The 27,904-nt window shown below is 36.5% G+C and overlaps 1 protein-coding gene across 2 annotated transcripts in view; it reads left to right on the top strand.

Annotated features, from left to right (window-relative positions):
* Positions 1–20,723, top strand: part of LOC118006632 (embigin-like) — a 48,723-nt gene extending 28,000 nt beyond the window's left edge. For both annotated transcript variants that reach the window (XM_034999349.1, XM_034999348.1), the window contains 5 exons: positions 6,702–6,829; positions 9,233–9,512; positions 10,287–10,320; positions 14,103–14,157; positions 14,764–20,723. In XM_034999349.1, coding sequence (XP_034855240.1) covers positions 6,702–6,829; positions 9,233–9,512; positions 10,287–10,320; positions 14,103–14,157; positions 14,764–14,781 — 515 coding nt within the window. In that variant the 3' untranslated portion in view covers positions 14,782–20,723. The remainder of the gene's footprint in view (positions 1–6,701; positions 6,830–9,232; positions 9,513–10,286; positions 10,321–14,102; positions 14,158–14,763) is intronic.
* The last annotated feature ends 7,181 nt before the right edge of the window (positions 20,724–27,904 follow it).

The raw sequence follows: 27,904 nt of genomic DNA, 5'->3' as shown, positions 1-27,904 counted from the left end.
CCTCTTGATTCCATATCTATTTTGAGATGACCAGCCTGAATCATCTGGCTAGTGTCAGGAGCACCAACACAAGGCTTAGGTTTGAAATCAAGTGCTTGAGAAATGCAAAGAGCCACTGAATATTTACTATGTTTTTTTTTTTTTTTCTTTTTATAGTTTTCTTAAAGTAGCTTAGTTCAGTTTATTAGTTTTTTTTTTTTTAAATCTAAACTCAAATACAGGTGTGAGAGTTTCCCAACCTGTTTGATGAAGCCGTGTTCTTTTTTTTTTTTTTTAATTTATTTTTTGACAGAGAGAGAGACAGTGAGAGAGGGAACATAAGCAGGGGGAGTGGGAGAGGGAGAAGCAGGCTTCCAGCTGAGCAGCCAGCCCGATGCGGGGCTCAATCCCAGGACCCTGGGATCATGACCTGAGCTGAAGGCAGATGCTTAACGACTGAGCCACCCAGGCGCCCCCAGTTTATTAGTTTTTAATGCCCACTTAACATTAATATAACTTTTAAGTATACACTATGTCTCGAAGATATTTATAAAATTAGTAAGTTAGCCCTTTCCAGATCTTCTTTGGTAAAATAATATTTTCCTGTAACTCGTCTAAATTGAATATTGCTTGGAGAAGTAATTTCATTTGATTACAATTTAAAGGCATCTGCAGAACAATTCTTTTATAGTTATTATTTAATTAGATCTGTAAGGCTTATAGGATGGCATCTATTTTTATAAATATCCTATTATATTATGTCTCCACATGACTTGCTTATGGGTTTTCCTAAGAAGAAGGCTTATTTTTCCTTAGCAATCCTAAGTTGAGTGTGGTTGAAAAGCCTTTTTTATCCTCTATTTTAAATTCAGCCAAAAAAACCCCATTCTGCCACTGATCAAATGAGTCAACTAGTGCATGAGCCTGAGTCCTTAGAACAACTCATCAGCAAAGCCCCTGCTTCTGCCTTTATGGGAGCTGGTTGATTTATTACTACAAGATTACAAAAGGGCCTCAAATCACTGATTAGTACAATGCAAAAAACCCTGCTGACTTTGTGTGTTTGGCTGTTGATGCTAGTACAGGAGAGAGAGCAAAAGTCACACTGGAAGCTTCCAAGTGCTAACATGTCGTGATTACTTTTCATTCAAGAAAGATGAGAGGTGGGCGACCGTGTTTCTCAGTAGCAGGTCAACTATTCTGATGTAGTTGCTGAAAACTTCTATAATATGCATCAGTGTTAAAATCTCTCATTAGAGGGGCACCTGGGTGGCTCAGTCAGTTAAGCGTCTGCCTTTGGCTCAGGTCATGATCCCAGGTCCTGGGATCGAATCCCGCATCTGGCACCCTGCTCAGCGGGGAGCCTGCTTCTCCCTCTCCCACTCCCCCTACCTGTGCTCTCTCTCTCTCTCTGTCAGATGAATAAATAAAATCTTAAAAAAAAAAAAAAAGAAAAAATTAAAATCTCTTAATAGAAAAGATGCAGAAATTTAGTTGATGAAGAGTAAGTAATGGCACATAGAACTTTTGAGAAGTCTTGGTGAGATTTTGATGGTGCCAAGTGCTGTGAAGCCTCTCTTGGCCTAGCCATCTGTCTTCACTAGTAAGTATCCAAGGCGTCAAAATATGGAATAGTACTATGGAAGAATCAGTTGGAAGTTCAGCTTCAACCCCCAGTGCTGAAGTCTAGTTAGCTGTCTTTGACTATGTGGAAAAATCTTTTCCCTAATTTGGTAATACCTAAATGTTCTTGGGCCAAAAATGACCCAGGCTGATTTTCTTCCTAGTTCATGATATAAATCTCTAACTTTACAACTCCATAGGGCTTTGACTGTCATCAGGTAGATCCTAGGCCCCATCTTCTTAGACACTAGTCTGAATCAGCAATTTCAGCATCTTCAAACTTGGAGTCTTCCAATCCAAGACTCTCACTGGTTCTGCCTTATCTGAAGTTTCAAAAGGTCAACAGAACATATTAGAATACCGTATCGCTGTGCTTCTTTGCATAAGTATTTCCAAACATAAGTAGCAGCCCAGAACCAACCGGGGCCTCTGGAGAAGTTCCAACAAACTGGTGTTTCCTGACCATGGTGCCTTTTGTAATTTAGATCCACACTGCTGTTATCAGTCATATAAAGCATAGCAGAGCAGTGGTTAATGTCCACCTTTTCACATGGAGCTTGAGAAGTGTGGTTTTGCTTATCTGAGGTTTGGAAGGAACTTAGAGGCTTCAGAAAAGAATCCTTATTTTAGCTAAGCTTGAATCTGTGCTTATCTGCAGGTCTTTAGTTGAGGCCTCCCCTAAAGTAGGGTTGACCTTTCCAGGAGCTTCTGTGTTCTCATACTTCATTTAATAATAAAGCCACACCAGGTGTTGGGCATATTGGAATGAAGTATGACTAGGTCGCAGTCTTGAACTGATAGATCGATTGTGTTTTGTCAGGAGGCCCTCAAATAACTTCCTTCTCACTTGGTCCAGTCATTCTTTTTCCCAGCAAAATCTCAAGTAAGGAAATACACACCAAAAAAGGGACACTAAGGCAAAGTAACATTTTGTTATTGGCCAGCCTTGGCCACAAACCTTGCTGAAATTCTTGGAAGGCTTTGCCACATGGAAGGCTTCTTTTTCCTCAATGAGGTCGTACTAACCTCAAGCCAAAGCAGAGCCTTGTATTCCTTCACAGCCCAAGGTCAGTTAGGTCTTTACTCCTCTGAACAGGAGGATAACACCCTCCTGAGCCAGGAAAAATATGCTGAGCATGAGGCTGAGTTATTTATACCTCCAGATTTCTATCCCTAGAAAACAGGGCCCAATCAGTGCCCTGGACCATGACTAATCCATGATAATCCTCCTTTCTAGGACTGGAAAACTGGAGGGCTGAATGAGAGGAGGGAATGTCTAGTGAGGTCACCGGGGACTTCAGTCCACAGGCCACTGCTCAGCCTTTTATTGACACCACCTCCGGTATCTAGTGAGGAAACTAGATCTACCATGAGAAAGAAAAACAGAATGGGGGGAAGGGGTACTCGGAGGCTCAGTCGGTTATGCGGCTGCCTTCGGCTCAGGTCATGATCCCAGCATCCTGGGATCGAGCCCTGCATGGGGCTCCCTGCTCAGTGGGAAGCCTGCTTCTCCCTCTGCCTGCCGCTCCCCCTGCTTGAACTCTCTGTGTCAAATAAATCAATAAATGAAAAAAAAAAATCTTCAAAAAAAAAAAAAACAGAATGAAATATTCTGTGGTTCAGTGTAATTTAGGCCTGTAACAGTTTGATGCTGAAATTTATTGTCTTGTTTCTCAAGAACTTAAAATATAGTTACGTTAATATCGGGACAGATGGTCCGCCTATTCTCTTGGATCCTAGAGTTGCTTTCAATTTTCCTCTATTGGTTGTTTTCCTGCAGCAGACTGCTGTCTGGGTCCCCAGATGAGCCCAGAGGCAGGTAGCCACAGACTGAGGAAACTGAACAAAACGAAAGTAGTTTGACTTAATAGGGAGAACACTTACATGAGAGACACCATCTTTGCTTTTATTTAAAAAATGCATGTGAATAACAATTATTCTCTTATTTAAAAATTTCACTCACAGGTTATGTCAAAGTACCAGTTGCTTTATTCTGCTTTTTCTTGTTAAAACCAGTATGTGGTGAACGGGCCCTTTTCTTTTTATTCTTAGATTCTATGTAATATGTGAGGTTATTATTCCATGTGTTTTTTCTGCTCTGTATACTACATAGGTCTGGAAACAAGAGTTTCTTTTTAACTTTTTTTTTTTTTTAAAGACTTTATTTATTTATTTGACAGAGAGAGACACAGTAAGAGAGGGAGCACAGCAGGGGGAGTGGGAGAGGTAGAAGCAGGCTCCCTGCTGAGCAGGGAGCCCAATGCGGGACTCGATCCCAGGACCCTGGGATCGTGACCTGAGCTGAAGGCAGATGCTTAACGACTGAGCCACCCAGGCGCCCCTCTTTTTAACTTTTAACCAATGTAATTTCTTGTTATGGTAAGGAGCAGGGTTGAGGTGCCCTGATTTAAATTGTTTTAATTTATCCTGAAATTGTAATCCTTACACAAAAATCTTATTCAGCTGCTTTCGCCAAGTACTTGAATGCGTGTTCCAAGCAGAATTTGTTTTACAGCCTCACTAAGTTGTTTAAAATAGATGTTATTAAAGGATCTCAAAGCTCCTGTTTCTTCATTCTTTGGGGCCTTGTCTCCTGTGATTCATAACCTTGAGTTTTCCATCATTTTACTCTTTTAATCTCCTTTCTCACTTGGGCTGGGGGGGTCTATAAAGCATTCAGTTTGGAGCCTTTCCTATGTTTTGGGGTGTTCTTACATGTTCCTACAGTTCTGAGATGTATTCAGATGAATTTCCAGTTCTCTTTTTATATTCTAAGTCTTATTTCTTCTCTCTTCCACACGACTGGCTGACCTGGAAATCATTCTTGCACATGATGATGATCTATCCTAGTAAGCTGGCTCATGACCACTACGTAATAAGGCCATGGGTATTACAAATTGTAAGGGAGGTCAGTTAAGAAAAGCAGTACCAGTGCATGATCACAATTTTGTGGTGTTTACTTTGCACCAAACACTTCATGTGTTATGATCTCATACTTAATCCTTTACAACAACACAGTAGGATGGGTTATGACCGACCAAAGAACTCAATGTTAGTAACACCGAAACTGTAATTTGAGTGTATGTATTTCCTGGACCCAGATCAATTCTTTGTCACATCACTGTCACATTGTGCTGACTTCCTTCAAACACTTAATGACCTGACCTTTGAAATGGACACCTATTCACCACATATTAACTAAATATCCCTCAGCCTGAGGGTGACCCGATTGGGAGTGTGGGACCCTCGTGGCCTCAGTCAAAAGGAGTGCTCAGAATATCTTCTGGCTGGGATGTCTTAAATCCAGGTAATCACTCGTACTCCCTGTCTCCTCTCTCAGGAGTGCCCTAGTGGTACCTGACTCGGTTTTCATTAAGTATCAGTGGGTGAGTATAAATTCTGATAGGCAGTTCACAGCTTTGGTTAATGTAAAATTGTAGACCATCCAGTTTCATCAAAACATGTTTCCTTGGTTATGAAAAGTGTGAGAACAACTGGTTTATAGATTGCTCTATTATCTTTCGTATGAATTACTTGAAGCATTTATGCTGTCATGGGTGTGACATACCTTCCTCTTATTTGCATCTCTTTTTTATGAGCACTGCCTCATTCAACACTCAGCTGGTCAGCAGCCTTGATGAAGGAGAGGGTGATATGTGCAATTGTGTTTAGGCACATCTTATTTATTTATTTTTAAAGTATTTTATTTATTTATTTGAGAGAGAGAGAGTGAGCACGTGCACAAGTGGGGGGTGAGGAGGGGCAGAGGGAGAAGCAGGCTCCCCGCTGAGCAGGGAGCCCGACGTGGGGCTCGATCCCAGGACCCTGAGATCATGACCTGACCTGAAGGCAGACACTTAACAGACTAAGGCCCCTCTTTAGGCACACTTTAAACAATAAGGAAAAAAGAAGACTTCCATACCCATCATTGCAATCTTAATCACCTGAGGACAGAACCCATAAAGAAATCCTATTCTCCAACCCTATTTGTACCACTTCTTTGGTAGTTATACAAGTCAGAATTTCTTTTCTAGTCATTACCAATTACTTCCCCCTTCCTCATCTTTATGATTCATCCAGCAAATGCTCAATTATCTTTGGGTAGTACAAAGCCAAGAGCACTTAGAGAATGTATTTAATCTAGAAAGCTGACTTTAGTACTTAAAACTGATCTTTCTATTTCTACCCTGGCCCTCCCCAAAACAAAATATAAAAATAGGATAACAAGTGAATATCAAGCAATATTTATAAAATTTGTCAATATAGCATTAAAAATTTAGATATAATTTTATGCTTTCTCTCTGTTGCCAAATAAAAAAGGGAAAAAAACATAAAACCAAAAATCCGCTAAAATGAGTAAAAGAAAAAAAGTAAAAGTAACCTTTGTTGGTCAGTCTACACCTCCAGTCTAAGTGCACATTCATTAATATATCCTTTGAGGTCAATGAGAAGAAACTGATTGCACTATGGAGATATTGGCTCTCTTTTTATTGCTTTGCTTATGTTTTTATGTTTTGATTTTCTTTATCAAGTTATTCATATCCTTAAAACTTAATTTTTCTAAATTCAGTGGTCATTTTTATTGTTACTAATGGCACCTGCCTGAAACTTTCTTAGGAAATTTATCACCCAAAACAAATAAACAAAAACAGCAGAAAAAGAGTCGTAAAGATGACAAACTGGTAGTTGCCAGAGGGGTGTGGTGTGGTGGGGGAAATGACAAAATGGGTAAAGGGGAGTGGGAGGTATAGGATTCCAGGTATGGAGTGGATAAGTCAGGGGGATGAAAGGTATAGCATAGGGGATATAGTCTATGCTATTATAATAGTGTTTCATGGTGATAGATGGTAGGTACACATGTGGTGAGCATAGCATAACATGTAGATTTGTCTGATCACTATGTTGTACACCTGAAACTAACATAATACCGTGTATCAACTATACTCCAATTAAAAAAATGGTTTCATGTCATATGAAACTAAAATTATGTAAAGAAAATCATACTGATGAGAAAATGAAAGGAGAATTTGTCTTCAACTTGCATACATTTCCCTATTCAAACTCCCTCAGTAATATGTCTTTCTCTAAATTTTTCTTAGTCCCTGAAGTTCAAGGAAAAAACAAACCATTGGTCACTTATGTGGGGGATTCAGCTGTCTTGATATGTAAATGTCAACACTGTTCTCCTTTAAACTGGACCTGGTACAGTAGTAACGGGAGTATACAGGTAAGATCATATTGATTCGAAGAAAACAAAATGAAAACTCTTATTCCATAAATAATATTAACAGACTCAGAATTCCTAGGACTATTTGTACTCCTTTATCTTATTATTATTATTATTATTTTAAGATTTTATTTATTCATTTGAGAGACAATGAGATAGAGAGCATGAGAGGGGGGAAGGTCAGAGGGAGAAGCGACTCCCTGCCGAGCAGGGAGCCCGATGCGGGACTTGATCCCGGGACTCCAGGATCATGACCTGAGCCGAAGGCAGTCGCTTAACCAACTGAGCCACCCAGGCGCCCCCTTTATCTTATTATTTAATATGTCTTCATAAAGAAAGAACCGTGGAGTTGTCATTTCATGTTTTTAGCATATTGCATTATACATCTGAAGAGACTCTTACTGTTTTAACTGGTACTTTGTTTTTCAGATTTAGCAACTTATTTCAGATATTATTTAAGATAATAAGGAAGTTATCATTCATTTTTAGTTGATGAGTTTAGAAATAACCCTAACAAAAAGATTCTCTTTTCTTATCATTCCATGAAAGTATCTAGAAAAAAAGGTAGTTTTCTTTTCCAGCTCAGTCTCTGGAAACATTTGTGAAAGAATGCAATACAGTGGTGCCATTTGAGAAAATAATGAAAATTGGTAACTTAAACTTAGCTCTTGGGTTCTTTCAGGGTCATTGGCCTCTTTTGGCCTTCCAGAATCCAAAGAGAAGCGAAATACTTTACGTTCCTATTAAAGAATTAATGGCTATTCAAAGAGCTGATAATAAGAAAAACATGCATATTCAGAAAATCATTTCTCACTCTCTTTCTTCCTCCCAAATAGCCTCTAATAGCAGGGAAATTTAGGACATTGTCCTTCAGGAGACACCTGTCTATTGCTCTGCTACTAATGAGCATTGAAATTAAAGTCCTGCAAAGGCAAGCTGTAATTCTAGGACAGACGGACAGTATGGGACAGCGTAGATCTTACAATGAAATACTAGGTTCCTTCTTAGACAAAATTGGTACTGCCATAGACTGTTGAAGGGAACCAGAGGAAAGGACTTAAAAGGGAGAGTGACTGATTCTGTGATAACATTGGTTTGACTTTTTAGAGAAAGCTCCACATCACTTAGGGGTAGACTTAAATCATTAATATTTCTGCTTCTTTTCTTGTTGATGATTAGGAAAGGCAATCATTTTGAGTAGGTAACTATTAAAAAAAATGTATGTAAATTGATGAAGATAAATATCTGTTGTAGTACTTGACATACATAGCCTAATTTATTTATTTATATGTAATACTAGGCAAAAAATAACCGAAATCTAATTACATTAAACTCTTAGAATATAGTCTGTGCTTCTCTCCATTGGCTGTAGTAATTTCCTCTCCATTTGGCCCTAAGCACGGGTCCTATTAGGATGTGAGGGAAGTGTAGGGAAGTGGGTACAGGTCACAACTTTAAGTCAAGTGTTTTTTCAAAATGCAGACCGACCACCTGCCTCTGCATCACCTGGGGTGCCCATTAACCATGCATTACTTACATGTATCAGCTCCGAGTTAGGGAGGGTACATTTGAACAAGCAGTACAGGCAGTGCTATGCACAGGGAGCCAGGTCGCTTTAATGGGGTGGGGGGAGCAAATAATAAACTCACAGTTCTTGATCAGATAACCTCCAAGAATATTTGCATGCAGATGAGCATTTACTGAGCAGTGCGGTTGAGTGATAGCACAGCGAAGGCATCGGATGGCCTGAGAATAAGTTTTAATTTAAATGGGTTAAATAAATCAGCTCCAAAATAGCTTAGTATGGCTCTTGAGAGGCTGGGGGAAAATCCAGGGACTCTCAGAAGCCAGCTTGCCTGAGAAAGAAAGACATTCAGCTATGAGAAGACAGGTGCGCAGACAATCACATATCCTGGGCTCCCGGGATTTCTACCACTCCCGCTACATCAGCCTCAAAGGCCTGGAGATTTCATCCTCATTTCCAGTCTGAGGAACTCCCAGTGTCAGGAGCCAGTGATCTTCCTTTGTAGGAATGATCACATCTAATAGCTTCATTAATTCATGAGTTGAGTTGATGTGTGCCTGCTCTTGTGAAGGGGGAAGTACTTTGAATAGCTAGTTGGGGGTTAGATCGAGAAACCCAGATGGCTGGAATTTTTCTGTATCTTTAATTCTAATATTTACCCATGATGACCTACACTATAGTTTCAAACACGGAGTGTTTAGCACTTAAAATATCCCTTCCCTTTGCTACCGTTGGGAGATGAAGCTCTCGGACTCTGTTATGTAAACTTCTCATAAACTTTAATATGCCTTATAGCTTTTGCTCAAAACGCGATCATTTAGGACATGTGTCTTTTATGCAATATGATAGGAATGGGTTTTGATGTCTCCTTATATTAGGTTCCTGTTGATGTTCACGTGAATGATAAGTATGCGATCAATGGAACAAACGCTAATGAAACCAGGCTCAAGATAATGCAACTTTCAGAAGATGATAAGGGATCTTACTGGTGCCATGCAGTGTTCCAATTAGGCGAGAGCCAAATACACGTTGAACTCGTTGTGCTGAGTTATTTGGTACCCCTCAAACCATTTCTTGGAATAGTTGTTGAAGTTATTATTTTAGTGGCTATTATTCTGTTTTGTGAAATGTACACCCAAAAGAAAAAGATGCACACAGGTAAGGCTTCTTTTTTTAGATAATGTTCTTATGTTATGACTTAATACATTATAATGGCTTTAGAGTTTTGGGGAAATATCTAACTTTTGTTATTTGGAGGGGTGTTTATTTAACATTGATGGTGACAGTGATGTGAGCTTTTATTGATGGTTTTTCTGTTTCAACTTCCTAAAAAATTTTAGGATGAAAATATACTTTTTCTCCTTTTGCTTTGGTGTTACTGGTACCTCAACACCAAAGAGGTGATACATGCTTTGGCACTAGAATAATAGAAGATTCTGTGATAGCTTAACGTAAAAGACCTCAAAGACAAACAGTCTTTCCCTTAGATAACTCACTTAGAAAATATTTTATCAAACATTCTGGAGTTCTCATAAAAGAGACATTGTCTGGTCAGTTCTCCATTTTTGTGGCATGTGCTTGATAGATTGCAGGTTGAGAAACCAATGGTTCCCCAAGAAAATTTATCTTACATTCTGTATTCTTTTCTGATTTTATACTAAATTTTTAGTAATTTAAAGAATTACAAATCAGTCAGTCTGATTTTGAAAATCCCAGGCACTAGACTATGCTTGATGAAAATTGTAGGTAAGGTCTGGAGAGCAGGGAAAGAGGAGAACGTGATGGATGTGCAGGCGTTTCACGTCATATGTCTCTCGTTCCAAAGAGGGAAAACCATACAGGGCATTCTTAACATGGGGAAAGTTGAATTCAACATACATGCTCCGTAAGAATAATAAACCAATCTTATTAAATTCCTCTTTTGTTATGCAGATGATGGGAAAGAATTTGAACAAGTTGAGCAGTTGTAAGTATTACAGATTAATTTTCACTTGAGTAAAATAGAGATAAATATAAAATTGAATAAAAGTTTGCAGTTGGAGTAGGTATTTACCCCAAAGATACAGAGGTAGTGCTCCGAAGGGGCACCTGCACCCCAATGTTTATAGCAGCAATGTCCACAACAGCCAAACTATGGAAAGAGCCCAGATGTCCATTGACAGAGTAATGGATAAAGAAGATGTGGTATATATATATATATATATTCAATGGAATATTACTCAGCCATCAGAAAGGATAACATCTCACCATTTACACCACCATGGATGGAACTGGAGGATATTATGCTGAGCGAAATAAGTCAATCAGAGAAAGACAATTATCATATGGTTTCACTCGTATGTGGAATATAAGGAATAGTGCAGAGGATCATAGGGGAAGGGAGAGAAAACTGAACGGGAAGAAATCAGAGGGGGAGACAAACCATGAGAGACTCTTAACTATAGGAAACAAACTGAGGGTTGCTGGAGGGGAGGTGGGTGGAGGGATGGGGTAACTGGGTGATGGGCATTAAGGAGGGCACGTGATGTGAGGAGCAGTTGTTGTTATATGCAACTGATGAGTTACTGAAGTCTACATCTGAAACTAGTGATGTACTATATGTTGGCTAATTGAATTTAAATCAAAAAAAAGTTTGCTGTTTGGACAAAAACACAAGAGTATATTATATGTGTGTTGTTTTCTGTACACATCCATGTTGTGGAGAGGCATGTGGAGTTTGCCTGCGTAAATTAGGACCCCCCTCTACCATTCACTTTTTGCCTCTCTGTGCTTCAATTTTGTCCTCAACAAAATGGCTTTAATTACAGGATTTGCTTATAAGGCTTTTGGATTAAATGATATTCTGTATGTAGAAATGCTTAGCATAGGCTTTGATGCCCAGGGGTGTTCAATAACCATAAGGAAGTATTATTTGTGTAAGTCAGCATTTCTTTCTTTTTTTTTTTTAAAGATTTTATTTATTTATTTGAGAGAGAGAGAATGAGAGAGAGCACATGAGAGGGGGGAGGGTCAGAGGGAGAAGCAGGCTCCTTGCTGAGCAGGGAGCCCACTGCGGGACTCGATCCCGGGACTCCAGGATCATGACCCCAGCTGAAGGCAGTCGCTTAACCAACTGAGCCACCCAGGCGCCCTAAGTCAGAATTTCTTAACCGTGGCTATATTTTTGGCCACTTAGGATGTTCCTTAAAAATATGGTTGCTCAGACTTTACTGGATCTCCTGGATCAGAACCTCTGGGAGTGGTGCCTGGGCATCTGTATTTCTTTAAAATGTCTATCACTGATGCTTTTTTTTTTTTTAAGATTTTATTTATTTATTTGAGAGAGAGAATGAAAGAGAGAGCGCACAAGAGGGGGGAGGGTCAGAGGGAGAGGCAGGCTCCCCACCGAGCAGGGAGCCCGACGCGGGACTCGATCCAGGGACTCCAGGATCATGACCTGAGCCGAAGGCAGTCGCTTAACCAGCTGAGCCACCCACGCGCCCTGTCTATCACTGATTCTAAGTCTCTCTTATATGGAAAATCACTGGGCTAGAATTTTATTAGTCACTATTTTTGAAAGAACAGATATTGTGCCCCAGGTTCTCTTACAGCCCCTTTGTTCAGAGTGGAACAGGAGGAGGGCTGAGAAGAGAAGTATCAGGGATATAATTTAGTTTGGTCAAGACAGGAGTGACTAGTTCCTCTCACCTGGAGGACTGAGCATGGAGTCCAGTGATGGAGGTGCCTGAGACTGGGATTAAAGTCTGAGTAACACAGCCAAGGGCTGGACCGGGAAAATGAGATGAGATTAAAGCAGCTGAAAGAAATGTTGGAAATGGAAGGCCTGAGCACATATAACCACACAGAATGGCACTTGAGGTTTATCTTCATTGGCCAGCACAAGTTCGGAGGTGAGGTCTCTAGCCATGGTTAAAGAGTGGGAGAGCTGTCATTTAGATATTTGTAGACATTATTCAAATAGTTATTTTTACTCAGTTCACAAATGGCAGGTAAAATAAATCAACACGATATGAGCTTCTAAAGTAAGGGCACAAAATAATCATATCAGGAGTTCCATAACCTCAGATAGGAAAAACAAAAAAAAACAGTGTTGTTGGCACCAACTTGGTTGGCATCAACTCTTATAGTTGGAAGGAAGCTGCACCTCTTTCTGGTGAACTTGGACATCTTGTTTAGAGTGCGTTGAATGTTCTATCTTTCTGGTTCCCAAGTACTGTGTCCCATTCTTATACTTGGGGTCATACAGAAAACAAGACGGTCATTCAGATATTCGAAAGAGTTAACAACCTTGCCCAAATGCTGTTGTCCCAGCTCAGCTTCCCCAGTGTTTCTGGTCATTCAGTCTCTTGCAGTCACATTTGGGGGCTGCTCCTGTCTCAGTGGATTCTGGTTCATTTAAGACACACGTAGAAGGGGTGGCACCAGAACAGTATGGAGTAGACTTACCAATTCTTAATTTAATTTTCATTTATGTAGCTTACCCTAATTTTAAAATCTTTTTAAAATACGTTTTTCTAGAATATCTTAGGAATAATGTCAAACTGATTCAATCTATAGTATAAATGATTTACTTTCTTTTCTTTTATTGGTAATTGGGATAGTGTACATAATATTCTCTACCTGTACTGTTCCACAGAGAGCTCTGGCAGTATTTATTTTTTTAGTTTATTTCTTATTTCAATATCTTTAGATTTAATGCAAGTATCAAGGGCACTTGAATCATTTGCAGCAACCTTTTACTAATGTTCTTTTAGAATTTTTAGCTAGCAATGCACTTTTTTTTTTAAGTAATCCCAACGCCCAACATGGGGCTCTAGAATTTTTAGTTAGGAGATAAATTTTACTTGACAGAATATATATATATATATATACACACACACACATGCACGCACGCACACACACACACACACATATATATATTCTGTCAAGAAAACTTTATCTCTCTCTCTATACACACACACATACATATATATATTTATATATAATGCTTATATGTTTAGATGCCAGGAAGAGTCATAGAGTTCCTTGATGAAAATAAATCTTAAAACCGTACTAAATGTGTAACATCAAAACAAGCTAGTCACTTCAAATATTTCAATGAGGAGCTCATTCATTTATCTGATCCACTCATATACTTAAGCCATATAATCTCGCCTGACAGCCCCTCCCCCAAATTTGGATTACGTGGTTGAATTTATTATCTGGTGGTGATAGCTTAATGAGCTCAGGCCTGCCTGTAACACTAGAAGGGTATTCATTATGCACTCTTGTTACCTAGTTTGGTCGTTCTTGTCTTAAGAATCTGAAGGCCACATTCGTCGTCTTGCCCCGATGCACATTGAGTAGACAACCATGTTTAGCCTCTAATTCATTGTGATAAATATGTTGAATTATAGCACCTGTATCTCACATGTTGGCTGACCTTCTGATTGGCTGTTATCTTGCAGGGCCTCAAGACTGCTTACAAGTTATGGCCATATACCCACGTCCTCACTCATGCTGGGGGAGAAGCAGTTCTCCCTCTGCATAAAATAAACAGGACTGGTCACTGTCATCTGTGACAACAGTTCTTCTCTAAGCAACGGTAGAAAAACAAAATCAGCATTATGAGTAAAACATTTTTAGGAAAAATGAATTGTCTCTATTGACCTTTTACATTTTAACCTGATGGCCACTATATAGATGATGTACTGACTTGATTTAATGCCATGTAAATACCTAGTGATTTTCTTTTTGTTTTCCGTACAGGAAATCAGATGATAGCAACGGCGTAGAAAATAATGCCCCCAGGCACAGAAAAAGTGTAAGTTACTTCCAAATGATATTCCAAATGAAAGGTAAAATTCACTGTACATAGACTATTATTCTGGCTACACTTTTTAGTTTCATAGGAGACCTTATCATTCACTATGTGTTTGAATATAGTTGTTTAGAATATTATAGGAGAAAATGTATAGTTATACAAAAATAAATGACATCTTTTTTCTATCAGAGAACATGTAGCAACCAATCTAAAAATACATCCTTTGCCCTACATATATATATATACACACATATATATATGTATATATATTTGTCATCATGGGCTAGTTCCTTTTACTACTTTTCATGTGGTCTTATTTTTTTTTCTCTCTTAGGTTTTCTGGATTCTCCTTTTTTTATTCTCATATACTCATATATTTGGCATTATGAACAAATACATAGTAGCTTATTTTCTTTACTGATTAGAATCAAAATTTTCATAGTTGATCAACATTTTTTTCCTGAGTATGTAGAAAATAGATACTGTTAGTTTTGGCAGTGGTTTGGATCACTCCTTTCTAGCACTTTCTGCTTTGCTAAAGTGATAATAAGTTATAGAATAATCAGGACAAACTAATTATGTTTCATTATGCTTTATTTAACTCAGGAATCTGTGAGCCAGTGAATGCGAAACATCATGTCAAGAGTCATGGGAAGATGTACAGTTTGTACTTCAGCTTTGTTTGTTTCCTGTTAAGAATATCTGAGTTTTTATTTTTAAAAGGATGAAAAGTTTATGCAATATGCTCAGCAGTAGCTTTGTAATAATATATGCTATATCAGATCTAAAGATATATTTCCCTTCTGTAATTATTTTACATTAAAGCAAGGTAAATTATATTCAATATATCCTATGAGCTATCACCCAGGATAATTAATTTCATCTTGGTCATCTAGGGATGCACAGAAGAGATACCAGCAAAACCGGTTAATACTACACAGAACTAATGTCACTCAAGACCTGTTTATAACCAAAGAATTCATTAAAGAGAAAACTTTTGCTATTTGCCTTAAAAAGTTTTTTTTTTTCCGGTCATGCTTACTATGTCTAGACATATTTGTAATAATTTTCATGTAATGTTCACCCTCTGTCATATTGGATAAAAACATCTTCACTAGGAAATGAATACTTTCTGCCTTTGCTAATGATTTCAATCTCCACAGGAAAAACATACTTTGCCTCCACAAATACTGGTTTAAGGCAAGGAAATATAACCACATACTTGCTCCAAATCTCCCATCACCACAAAAACATGTTTCCCAACCTTTGTTCTACTCATTTCCATTGCTTATACACACCAGGCAAAAGTGACTTTTAGTCTTTATGTAGAGCATTTTTTCAATGCCATGGGTTTTGGATTTTTTAAGTTGCACCTGGTGTTGATGCTCTGGGTCCAGGTCCATATAGTCATAATATAGCCCTGCTACAGGGATGCTTCTGTGGTTCATGGTTTCCTGGGATCTTTGACTTGATACCTGGTGTCTTGATACCCATGGATGGCTAAATATCTAAAAATGCATTATTAATGCTTTATAGTCATGATTCCGTTGTTTGAAATCAATCCAGAAGTACTAAAGGGCTTCTTCTATGCGGTTGCAAATGCCTTAGACTTTTCTTCAAAATTAGCTTAGTTTCTATTGCATATATAACTGAAATATTTTATAAAATCACTGTAACCAAACCAAATGAAATATGAATAGACATGAAACATTGTCAGTGGCTTTGAGTGGACTATAAAATCATACTACGGTATACTCAATTGGGTTGAAGACAATGATGTGAAGCCTGCTGGGTGTCCTTAGTGCTGGTGGGTCCCATCTAGCAGAGGTCAGAACAATCAGAAGCCAAAGGGGAAGTCTGGGATGGTGGCAAGGAACCCGCAATTTTTGGTGACTAGAAGATTAATATTTGGAGAAGAGGAGTTCAATGATTTGGGGAGAAAATACCTTATAGAAATGTACATTATGTACTGGCTGAGAAAATGATAAAATTGTGGTAGTGAAAATTATAATTTATATGGCATCTTAACTAATGTTAAAATATTACTAATTGGAATAATATGCCTAAGGTGGTGACTTCGAAGCTGCCCATTACTTTGTTGCAGCACTATTTTGTGTAAAGCGTGTTAACTGTACTTGCACATTTTATTGAACTAGAGTATATCCCTTAAGTAATGGCAGATTTCATTTTATTCTTAGTCTCAGAGCCATAAGCCATGCAGTGTTTTGGTTTAATTCATTATTTGGTAACGTTCTCTTGGATGGTAGCTCTATGATGGCAGACAACCAGTCAGTTCACTTCATTAATACAAACAATTTGAATTCAGTGAAAAATTAGTCAAACCTGTTATTTGACTAAGTCCAATTCAAAGTGGTATAGTTATGATTGGGTATATTTAAAACCAAAAACAATTTGTAGTTCATAAGCAGTATGTATCTGTCCATTTTGCCACACTGTTTAGGCTAGATGTTTTTCAAGCAAGAGAAATTACTGCCCCATGGTAAAATAATCTGAAATATTTATTTGTATAGTAAATTGAATTTTTAAGTGTCAATGCTTGCTGTTTTTCCTAGCAAAGGCAGTTCATTTCAGTAACCTTAAGCCGAAAAAGTACTCAGAAAATTAAAATTGAGTTTTGGCTTTTTAGATTCTCTCTGGAAGAACTTCTGGAAAATTACCTCAGACTCTTAGATTAGAAGTGGAATGCTTCCATTAATTAACCTCATGTGGAAGATAAATGGATTAACTCATAATAACCAATTGTAAATTGGCTGAAAATACTAAGTAAGCAGAAAAGCTGAAGTAGGAAAACTGCTCCACATTTATATATTAGACACCCTGGGAAATTCTATTAATCTTTCCAGCTTACAGGGCTTTGCAGAATAAGGAGATTTAATGATGTTTTAAAATTCTCAGATACTTTCATAGTCAGTTTATGCTTTAATGTAAATCTTCTCCCATGGTATCTTTCTCTTTTTCTTCAGCATCTGGTTACTTGGGTCAAAACCCAGAACTCATTGTGATGTTTTCTTCTCCTCTATTAACTAAGACTCATTAGTTATGAATCTTTGTTTCTTTGACCTTCTCACTGTTCATTATTCCACCCATTGCCTTCACCACCCCATTCTCACAACTGCAACAGCAACAGTCTTGATTTTCCTACCTCCATCTCATTTTCCTATTAATCCATTTTTTGTATAGCTGCCCGATCATCTTTTTAAATACAAATCTTGCTATGTTAACTTAATATGGAAGCTTCCATGCCAAACCTCTGCAGGCTTACCTTTGCCATTTCTTAATACCGCAGTTTTCCAAATGGCTAATCTCTCTCCAGTGTCTTGACTTAGTCTTGACATATACAGATTTGGTGCAGAATGCTATCCCCCTGTGCTCCTTCCATTGACTAACTTGAGTTTAGCGTTCAAAACTTTAATCTGACGTTATTTCCTGGTGGATCTTTCATACTCAGTGGGAGTGTATACCATGTTATTTGCTCAAATAACTCCACATTTCTTTGTGTTTATTACCCTGTATTATAAACATACATTTGTCTCCTTCCTGTGTCATGTACTTACCACAAAGAGGATAAATTAGAGATGTCATAAATGTGTGTTGAATAGATATAAGTAAAAATCAAATTTCATTAATTTGTAGTTATTTTTAGAACAATCTAAATTGTGACATCAGGATGAAAATACAGGGCTGCCTGAGTGGCTCAGTCGGTTGAGCAACCAACTGTTGGTTTTGACTCAGGTCATGATCTCACAGTTGTGAGATCAAGCCCTGCATTGGGCTCTGCTCTCAGTGTGGAGTCTACCTGGGAATCTCTTTGTCCCCTCTCCCTCTGACCCTCCTGTCCTGTGCTCTCTCTCTCCCTCTCTCAAACAAGAAATCTCTAAAAAAATTTTTTAAAGAATTAAAATACAATATTTTAACAGAGATAAACAAGGTTTTATGAGTCAATGTTTGCTTCTGTTACTTTGAAAACTACATAGTAATACGATAAAACATCCCATCAGATTTTAATAATGTGTTAATATCTCGTGAGCAAATAGAATTCTGATTCCTAAACCGTTATACAGGGTATGCCCCTTTCAATTTATTTAAATTTCTATTCTCTATTTTTCATGGATAGTTCAAATGTTAACCTCATTTTTATCCTTTATTTTAATAAGATAAGGTATTGACTTTAAATATAAAGATATTTAGCAACTAGCCCTTTGCATGGTACTATAAAGCGCATTAATATTTGTGCTCCCTCCACTAATTTCTTATTCCTCTTTCCTGCGGCAATACCTTACAGTACCTTAGAGCATCTCAGAATCCAATTCAAAACTTTATCTTAAAAGAAACAAAATTTTTTAAAGAAAGGTTTCATTGTTTAGTTTTGCTCACTGAAAGTTTGTCTTTAATCAAATTCATCAAAAGAAAAAAATGTCCCTTCTGCTCACTTATTCCCTAGGTCTTCATCTCTGAGGCATTTAAATAGATTTATACAAAATGGTTTACTGAATAGCTACTATACTACCTTATAGAAAATGAATTTATCTCATTGAAAAAGGCTTTGCAATGAGTTAGGGACTTACTCCCTATTACCATCATTCATCTTCAGGGGGGAGTAAGTTCAAGTATGTGTTCCAGTATTAATTGAAAGGCACAGTGACCTACTTACAGCATGCTCTGAATATTTATTAGATGAATGAAAAATAGATGAGTGACTCAATTATTTTGGAATCTTAAATTATACATTATTTACATGATACCTACTTTGATTCTCATTAATTGTGAATATATCCTATCTAGAGAAAAAGAAAACTGGAACTTGCTATGTTCAATTCTGTGATATTTAGGAATGTATTTGCACTGAATCTAGAAGGTCAGTTACATGCCAAATTGAGTTCTTCATTGAGAATATATAATATTATTAAATAATAATAACTGATATTAGTCAAGTGCTTAGCATGTGACAGGCACTGTACTAAATGTTTTGACATGTGTGACCTCACTGAATCCCCACATCTTATGCTACAGGAACTATTATCATCTGCTGTATTAGAGAAGAGAAAACCAAAGCTTAGGGAGATGGAAGTATTTGGAACTGGGATTGAAATCCAAAGAGTCCTTCTCAGGAGTCTAGGTTTAGCAACCATGTTGAACAGCTTTAGCCTCTACTTACCTGTGTCTTAGAAAATGAGGCTATTATCTATATCAAGCATCTTTTTAAAAAATTTTTACTCTTTTAGATGGTCAGTTAAATAAGATCCATAATCTTATCCTTAAGGTTTGTACGACCTATGCTATGGCGTATTTGTGTCCCTGAGGTGGTGCTGGGCAAGCATGATACTATTTGGAAAGTCTTTCCTTCGGTTCCTCCCGCCCGCCCCCCCCCCCATGCCACCATTTCTTTTCTCAATAGCTAGTGTGACTATTGACTTTATCATCCAAACACTGAGAACAAAAGAAGGTGCTATATATCATTTCACCAGGACAACAGACAGAAAACGGACCGTATGGTCACATTTTTAGTCTGCAGGGACCTAAGTACTCTACGGATGTTCTAGCCTAGATACAGCAATAACATCTGTAGCAAGTTTGACTGATAAACAGAAATTCACTTTCAGGGAAAGAACCATCTTTAGAAAATGCCCGGTGAGTCTCACTATAGAGAAATGTCTAGAATGAGACAATTAGTAAGCTTAGAGATTTATTACTTTCCAAAAGTAATACAATTAAAATTTATTATCATTCAAAAGTATGATTCACAGTCATAAGAGAAGTTGGAAAAGAAAGTCGTGTTTTTGATAACCTGTGAAATGAACTGGACAATTCTTTGAATTTGCTTATCTTCATGATTAATGTGTCATAATAATACCCATGTGATTCTCAATGAATCAGGAATGCCTGATTATGCTTTTACAATAAAATTTACTTATAAAATCAGTGAGGATCAATCATGAATAACATTGTCAAAATTACTTATAGTCACATGATTAACTTGTAACATCTATATTTCTTACTCTCTCATTTTCCAAATGAGAAAATGCTAGGGCAACTTGTTTAGGGTATTGGTTAAAATCTATATATTATTTTGGTGTGTTATCTATTTGTTTAAGAACTTTTGTTCATAAAATTGATTTTGCTATTTAATTTGTAATTTACTTCAAGAATAGCACAAATTCTTATTTTTTCTGTTTTATTTGATAAATGAAAATATTAGACTTATCACATATATAAGTAACTGTTATTTAATACTACAAAAATATCACAAAATATGATTATATTAACTGCTTTTGTATGTCTTAAGATAAAAACTTGACCATAAATTTTACTTTAAAAAAAATCAAGGACCATAGATTTTTTATGATATATTTCCTAATAATTTTAATATTTTCTTTTTTTAGCATATATGTCTAAATTCTCCTTAATGCCTTTCTGTATTATGTAAATAGCACAGAAAATACCTGTATTGGAATGTTTCAAAAAAACTTTTTTTTTTGCCTATAACTCAAAGACTGTATCTAACATGCAATTAAATTTAATAAAATGTCCTCAAATTAAAGATTTAAGTGAGTATTAGAAAATACATTTTGAATTTTAAACTTTTAATAATGGTTTAAAGTAAATTTAAAGGCACTAGATAATAGAAAAAATGTTTTCCTTGGATTATACTCACAGAAAAATTCAAGTTTTATAAAACAATTCATCCTTCTCAAGAGAGCCCAGTGAAAATGTGTGCCTGGAGTTATCTCTGGCTGGAGGTGAGGGGTGGGAGTGGAAGGGTGGAGGGGAGGTCTTTAGTGGGTATAGAATTTCAATCCTGCAAGATGAAAAGTTGGGGATCTGTTTTACATCAATGTAAATATACTTAATGCTACTGAAATGTACACTTAAAAATGATTAAGATAGTAAATATTCTTTACTTATTTATGGTAATTTTTATTACAATTTTTTTTTTAAAGTGATAGGATAAAAAACAACCTATAAATACTTTAGCAGAAAAGTAAAATAAAATCTTTGGGACCTAGGGCTTGGTAAAAGAATGCATAGTCATGACATAAAAAAAAATCCATAAAAGAAAAATTTATACTCCATCAAAATTTAAGTTTTACTTTGCAAAAGACCCTCTTAAGAGGATAAAAAGACAAGCTACACACTGGGAAAAAATATTTGCACACCACATATCTGACAAAGGTTTCATATTTAGAATATATGAAGAACTCTCAAAATTCAATAGTAGAGACAAAAATAATCCAATTAGAGAATAAGCAAAAGACACAAAGATATTTCAGCAAAGGGGATACTTAGAGGGCAAATATGCACATACAAAGATGTTCAACATCACTAGTCATTAAGGAAATGCAAATTAAGATCCCAATGAGCTATTACTACACATATATAAGAATAGCTAAAATAAAGAATATTGACAATACCAAATGCTGGCAAGGATGCACAGAAATGAGATCTCACATACATTGCTTGTGGAGACATACAGATGTTCTGAAAAGTAGTGTAGCAGTTTAAAATAATATATACTTCCCATCTGACCCAGCAATCACATTCCATTTATCTTTGAGAAATGAAAACTTAGGTCTACACAAAAAACTGTACATGACTGTACATAGCAGGTTTAATCATAATAGCCTCAAACAGCAAGCAACTAAAATATCTTACAATAGGTGACTATTTAAACAAATTATACTACATTCAAAACATGGAATATTACTTGGCAATAAAAAGGAACAAACTCTTGATACATGCAGCCACTTAGGACAAATTGCAAGGACATTATGGTAAGTGAAAAAAGCCCATCCCAAAGTATTCAATTTATATGACATTCTCAAAATAACAAAGATTATAGAGATGGAGAACAAATTAGTGTTCCTTAAGGGTTAGCAATGCTGGAAGAGGGTGTGAATGCAATTATAAAGAGAGCATTCAGGAGATCTCTGTGATGATACATTAGTTTTATAGATTAATTTTATAATCTTGGTGGTTCCATGAATCTACATATGTGAAAAAGACATTGAACTATACATACACATCATGCCAATGCCAATTTTCTTTTTTTGGTAGTATACTACAATTACCTAAGATGTAACCACTGGGGGAAACAGGATTAAGGGTAAATGGGATTTCTCGGTACCATCTTCACAATTTCCTATGAATCCATAATTTTTTCAAAATGTTGGAAGATGTTTGAATTGACTGAGTAGTCTAGGCATTGAATGATTAGAATCAGAAAGGAATATTGTAGAAGTTTTAACTTTTTAATTATAGGTTAACCTATAATTACATTAGAAAATCAACCTAAAAGATCAGCTAAAAACCAGTGAAAAAGTAAAGAATAGGAATGGTTACAATAAGCCTATGAGCTCAGATTATAATGTCTTATCAGATAGTCCTGGCCAGGAAAAAAGAAATCTGTTTCTTATTCTTATTTAAATGACAATACATGTTTATAAGTTTCTTCCCATCATTGACTGTTTGACAACATTTATGTACAAACTTGGGAAAGATCATCTGAGCATAAGGATCTTTATTCTGAACCACTGTATCTATGTAAGAGATGGAAATTACATTAAATCTCTCATTGTACCTAACCATAGCTATATGAGCAACTGAGCTTTATGCTAACAACAACAACAAACAGGTTGCTTTATTTTGGAAATAAATCCATAATCAAGGTTGAATCAACACCTTTCACATTTACAAAATATTTCTGCACATACAAAAAGCCAGAGTAAATATTCATTTTCATGTCATCTCCCTATCATAACTATATTTACTCATATTTGTTTCTTCAAATAGGGTTGTGGAACCATTATTGTTGCTACCATGTGGAGTAGGAGATAAGGGTGATCAATCAGGGATCACAATGATTTGTAATGGCAGGAGACAGTTGTGTCTAGAGATAACATTTGGCAGCACATGTTTATTAGTGAGGCAGACATCTGCGTCTCATGACACCAGGAGCCAGCCTGTTTGCTCTTTTATGTTAAGTAGCTCAGCAAGCATTAAAATTCTATGCTTTCAGAAACACTCTATGTTTTCAAAACTTCTCCTGAAATCCTGAAACTCATAATCAAATTACATTTTAATTTTGCTCCTAATGAAGCCCTGAAGTTTCCTGAGTTGGAGCAAACAAAACCTTTAGATAAATACAAACTAAATTAGTGTAAAGTATTGTAACAAACAAGTACATTTCATCTCAACAGAAACCAAAGTTTTGCATTTTTTAAACATTATGAAAGTACATGAAGAGATGATAGAAATGATACAAATCTATTTATATGGGGGAAAACACAATTAAGAGACGAACCATGAGAGACTATGGACTCTGAGAAACAAACTGAGGGTTCTAGAGGGGAGGGAGTTGGGGGGATGGGTTAGCCTGGTGATGGGTATTAAAGAGGACACGTATTGAATGGAGCACTGGGTGTTATATGCAAGCAATGAATCATGGAACACTACATCCAAAACTAATGATGTAATGTATGGTGATTAACATAACATAATAAAATTTTTAAAAAATGAATCTTTGGCCATGAAAATTAATCTTCTCATCTCACACCTATTAAGTAGTGTCTTGCCATTTTCTATGGTATTATTTAGAGCTTAACAATTCATGGTGAAAGTACACTTTGAGTTAATGATCCAAAAACTTGTCCAATAAAGTCAGTTGTAGAGAGAAATGGTGATGTTCCCTTATGAAATGGCAATTGACATCATCTCATTTTGGGCTCTTGGTCTGACTTTAAACCATGTGAAATGTATCTGTCATTCTTACTTTTCTGTTCTAATCATAGGAATTTGCCAAAGTACTAATTCCTTTGTATCTTTGCCTCTACCATTGTGCACACAGACTAAATGGACTCCAATTACTGTAATAATATGTTTCAGAAAAGCAATCAGTGTCCATAGGATTGAGGTTAGACTGGAAGCTTCTCATCCCAAAAGAGAGCTATTAAAAGACAAGAGCTGAAATTCTGGCCTTGCGTTGGGCTGACTTGAGAAAGAATGTTGCCAAAGGAATGAAGTAGGACAGTTGATTTTTTGCAAAATCCTGGGAACTGTGGCAAAATGTTTTACTTTCATGAGCTTCGAACCATTGAGATCAAAAATGAGAACTTATATGTTCATTTTTGTCAATTTTCTCTTTACACCACACAGAATGTGGTGGCGTTTACTGTTTTATCTGGCAAAACTGTTGTTAACCAGGATCTAGTGAGGGACAAAATTGGGTATCAGCCAGCATTTTCCTCTTTAGCCTCAGAAATCCAAGAAGTTACATTTGGGGAAGGAAGCTGAGGTATTTAGGGAGATCACAATTTGAAGCTAGTTTATTTTCTCAGAATTAGGTCACAGGCTGGGAGGAAAGGACCCTTTATTTTTTAAAAGATTTATTTATTTATTTGAGAGAGAGAGCAGGGGTAGGGGGGGAGAGGGAGAGAGAATCTCAAGCAGAGAGGGAGAGGGAGAGAGAATCTCAAGCGGAGTCCCCGCTGAGCATGGAGCCCAATGCGGGTCTCGATCTCATGACCCTGAGATCATGACCTGAGCTGAAACCATTTCCTTTTTGGTTTCTTTCCATCAAATTAAAAAAAAAAAAAACTAATCTTCGGGTCTAATCTCACCAAACTTCTTCCTATTTCCTGTGTGTCAAATGAAACCAACAACATAATAATTTATGTGCAACTTCGCAGGTTCTTCAGGAGACCTTTAACAAACTCACCATCAAAAAAAAAATGACCAGTGTCATATCAGCTTACGAGCCTAACTATCTGGGTATAATAGATAGGATATATACTTCATGATAGTGTAAGAATAACAGATACATGTAGATGTATAATCAGTTATTCATGCATTTATACATTCAAGAAGTATATATTGTGCAAGTGTGCCTATAATGGATCTTGGTCTGGGAGATGGAGTGACGAACAAAGTGAGGTGCTTACCTCATGGAACTTACCTTCTGGTGGAGAAGATAGAAACAAAGAGGCAAATAAAATATATGTTAACTGGGATTAATAAATGCTATAAAGAAAAAATAAAGCAAACAAAGAAAGATTAACTTGTGCTTTTCTTTAAGTACAGTAGTTAAAAGGCTTTTCTGGAGGAGGTCTAAGCAGAGACCAGACTAAAGTGACATATATATCTGGGGAAAGCATGACAGGCTGAGAGACAAAGTACACAGACCATGAGATAATAATGTGCTTGATGTGTCAAAGGAGCAGCAAGAAGTCCAGTATAGCTGAATGAGGAAGAAGGGTAGGAAATGAGGGATAAAATTAGCCAAGGAACACGTAGGCCATGGAAAGGATTTTAATTTTATTCTCAGTCATGTGAAAAGTTAGAATTAGGTACAGCTGCAAGTGATGAAAAATTTATATTTAGAATAGCTTAAGAAAGATGATTACTTCTCTTTCACATGAAGACATTAAGATATAGGCATTCTATTCAGCTTCAAAACATTGTCAGGGACAAAGCTCCTTCCACCCTTACTGTTCAGTCATTCTCAGAATGTGGCTTTAGCCTCAAGGACTGAGATGGCTGAATGAGTTCCAGCCATCGGTTCTACATTTCAATCACCAGAAAGTACATAGGAGCAAAGCAAATGCTTCTATTTATTATAAGATTATATCCTGGAGAGTGTATCTTATGGCCATACCTCACTCTGCAAGCAAGTAGAAAATGTAGTTTTCATTCTAGACATTTGTAAATATATTGGGGGTTAAATTCTCAAAGAAGAATTGTAAATAGATATTGGTGGAAAATGAGTTGGTTCTGACATAAGAAGCTATTTGATGGTGTTGAGTGGAAGCATGACACAATCTGATTTACATTATTAAAAAATTGTTGTGTGGAGAATGGAGGATGTAAAAATTGAAACAAGGAGACCAGCTAAAAGTCTACAGTAGTAATCTAAACTTTATTAAGGTCACCTTAGTAATGGCTTATTAGATTTGTAGTGGTAGGGTTCACTTTGGTACAAGCCAAGTACCAGTTGTTGGTGTTACTTCCCTAAGTTTATCTTTCCTTGATTATTCACTTAATATTTGCCTCAAAAAATATAAAAGTCAGTTGACAATACCTTTTTCTGTAACCCTATTACAATGAGGTGCACATCAAATCTCAGACAGGAAATGCTATCTTCATATTAAATATAAAAACTTGTGCAAAAATTATGACAAAACAAATTAATGTATGTTTGGTGAAACCTATGTTTAGAGAAATAATTGAAATCAATGTTGTTCACTGCAGAGCATAATCTCAGAACAAAGCATTTTGTCATCATTTTCTTAACAGTCCAGATGGACCAGATTTTGAAATATAATTTCTACTTGGTATAAATCTCCTTTCAATGAGAAGCCAAACTATAATCAAAAGAGTGAAAGAACGAGGAGAGAAAGAAAAAAAAGTAACAGCCATCCTTATGGAGGGTCCTACCTGAAAGACAGCAAGAAAGATAATCTGGTGAAGTTACTTATAGTGTTTACTGTTTTCCTGTAATTTTTCATATTAATCATTCCTACCGAATAGTTTTAATAATGCATGATTATTTCCACCAAGGAGAGAAAAATCATGCTTTGTTTCCAAACAAACATACCTTCCAACTTGGCTATGGAAATGCAGTTTGTGTTGTGTATGCTTGAGAGCAAGGTAAAGGGAGAAAAATATAAAAAGGAAAAGAAGCCAGGAAACAAGTCATTATTTTTTCATCAGCTAAAGAGCATTAAATTTGATTTCCTAAATAACTTGATGTGTTTGGTATCTTGCTGTCAAGGCCAGCTCTCTGTGCTGTGGTCTGATCTGAGTAGTAGTAGGAAAATTCCACAAATATTTCCTCCACTCTTTCAGTGAAATCATTCATTTGGGAAAGCACTACCTCGAAAAGCAGGGCCACATAAAGAGGGGGACACCAAAAGTCAATTTTCTAAGGGGCAGTATGGTGGACAGCGCAGTGTCTGCTAATATACAGAAATAGGGAGAATATTGTTTCAATAATTTTATGCTTCATTTTCGTATGCTTTGAAGTTTAATAGAATTATTTTAAGAAGTTCCTCAATAAACGTATGTGCCAAATCAGCAACAAATTTACACTATCAAGTTGGATTTATAAGGGCCATGTAAATTTAGTTTAACTGGACTAGAACAATCCCCACAATCTAAGAATGGTTATGAACTAAAATGCAGTAGTTGTTTCAGAAGTTTTTGAGAGAGTCATCATAGATTGTTAATGAATTAGATTTCCCCAGAATTTTATTGACTTCTTATTCTGCTGTAAATATTTGGATATAACTCAGAGATCACCTTAGTTCATGAGTCCAAGTGAAGGTGGAGGTCAATCTCCACAGTTATGAATTAGAAAATATCAGAGTGTCTTCTTTTTAAAATGCTTGGCTTTTTAAAAAAATTCAAAATGGGCATCCAAAGTCCTGATTCATGTCTCATGTAATAGTTAATCAAGAATAGAAAATATTCAAGCTGTGAAAAAAAGAATATCAGGCCTTTACTAATTTAAAACTTCTTATATCTTTAAAATGTCTCTTTGGAGGAATACGCAATATTGCAGAAACGGAAAGTTGATAATCATAATGTTTATCAAGGGAAAGTTCACCATATGTTATTAAAATGCTAAGTGGGAGTTCAATTTTAATGAATCATAGATGATTGATTTAGTTGAATTTATTCCTTCCATAATAATTATCTTTTGAAAAAGAAAAATATTCTCTTGCTTCTATGTTTG

This window comes from Mirounga leonina, unplaced genomic scaffold (assembly GCF_011800145.1).
Source record: "Mirounga leonina isolate KUSES-001 unplaced genomic scaffold, KU_Mleo_1.0 Mir_98, whole genome shotgun sequence".
NCBI lineage: Eukaryota > Metazoa > Chordata > Mammalia > Carnivora > Phocidae > Mirounga > Mirounga leonina.
The sequence above is the reverse complement of the archived record's forward strand: the minus strand, read 5'-3'. Positions and strand labels throughout refer to the sequence as shown.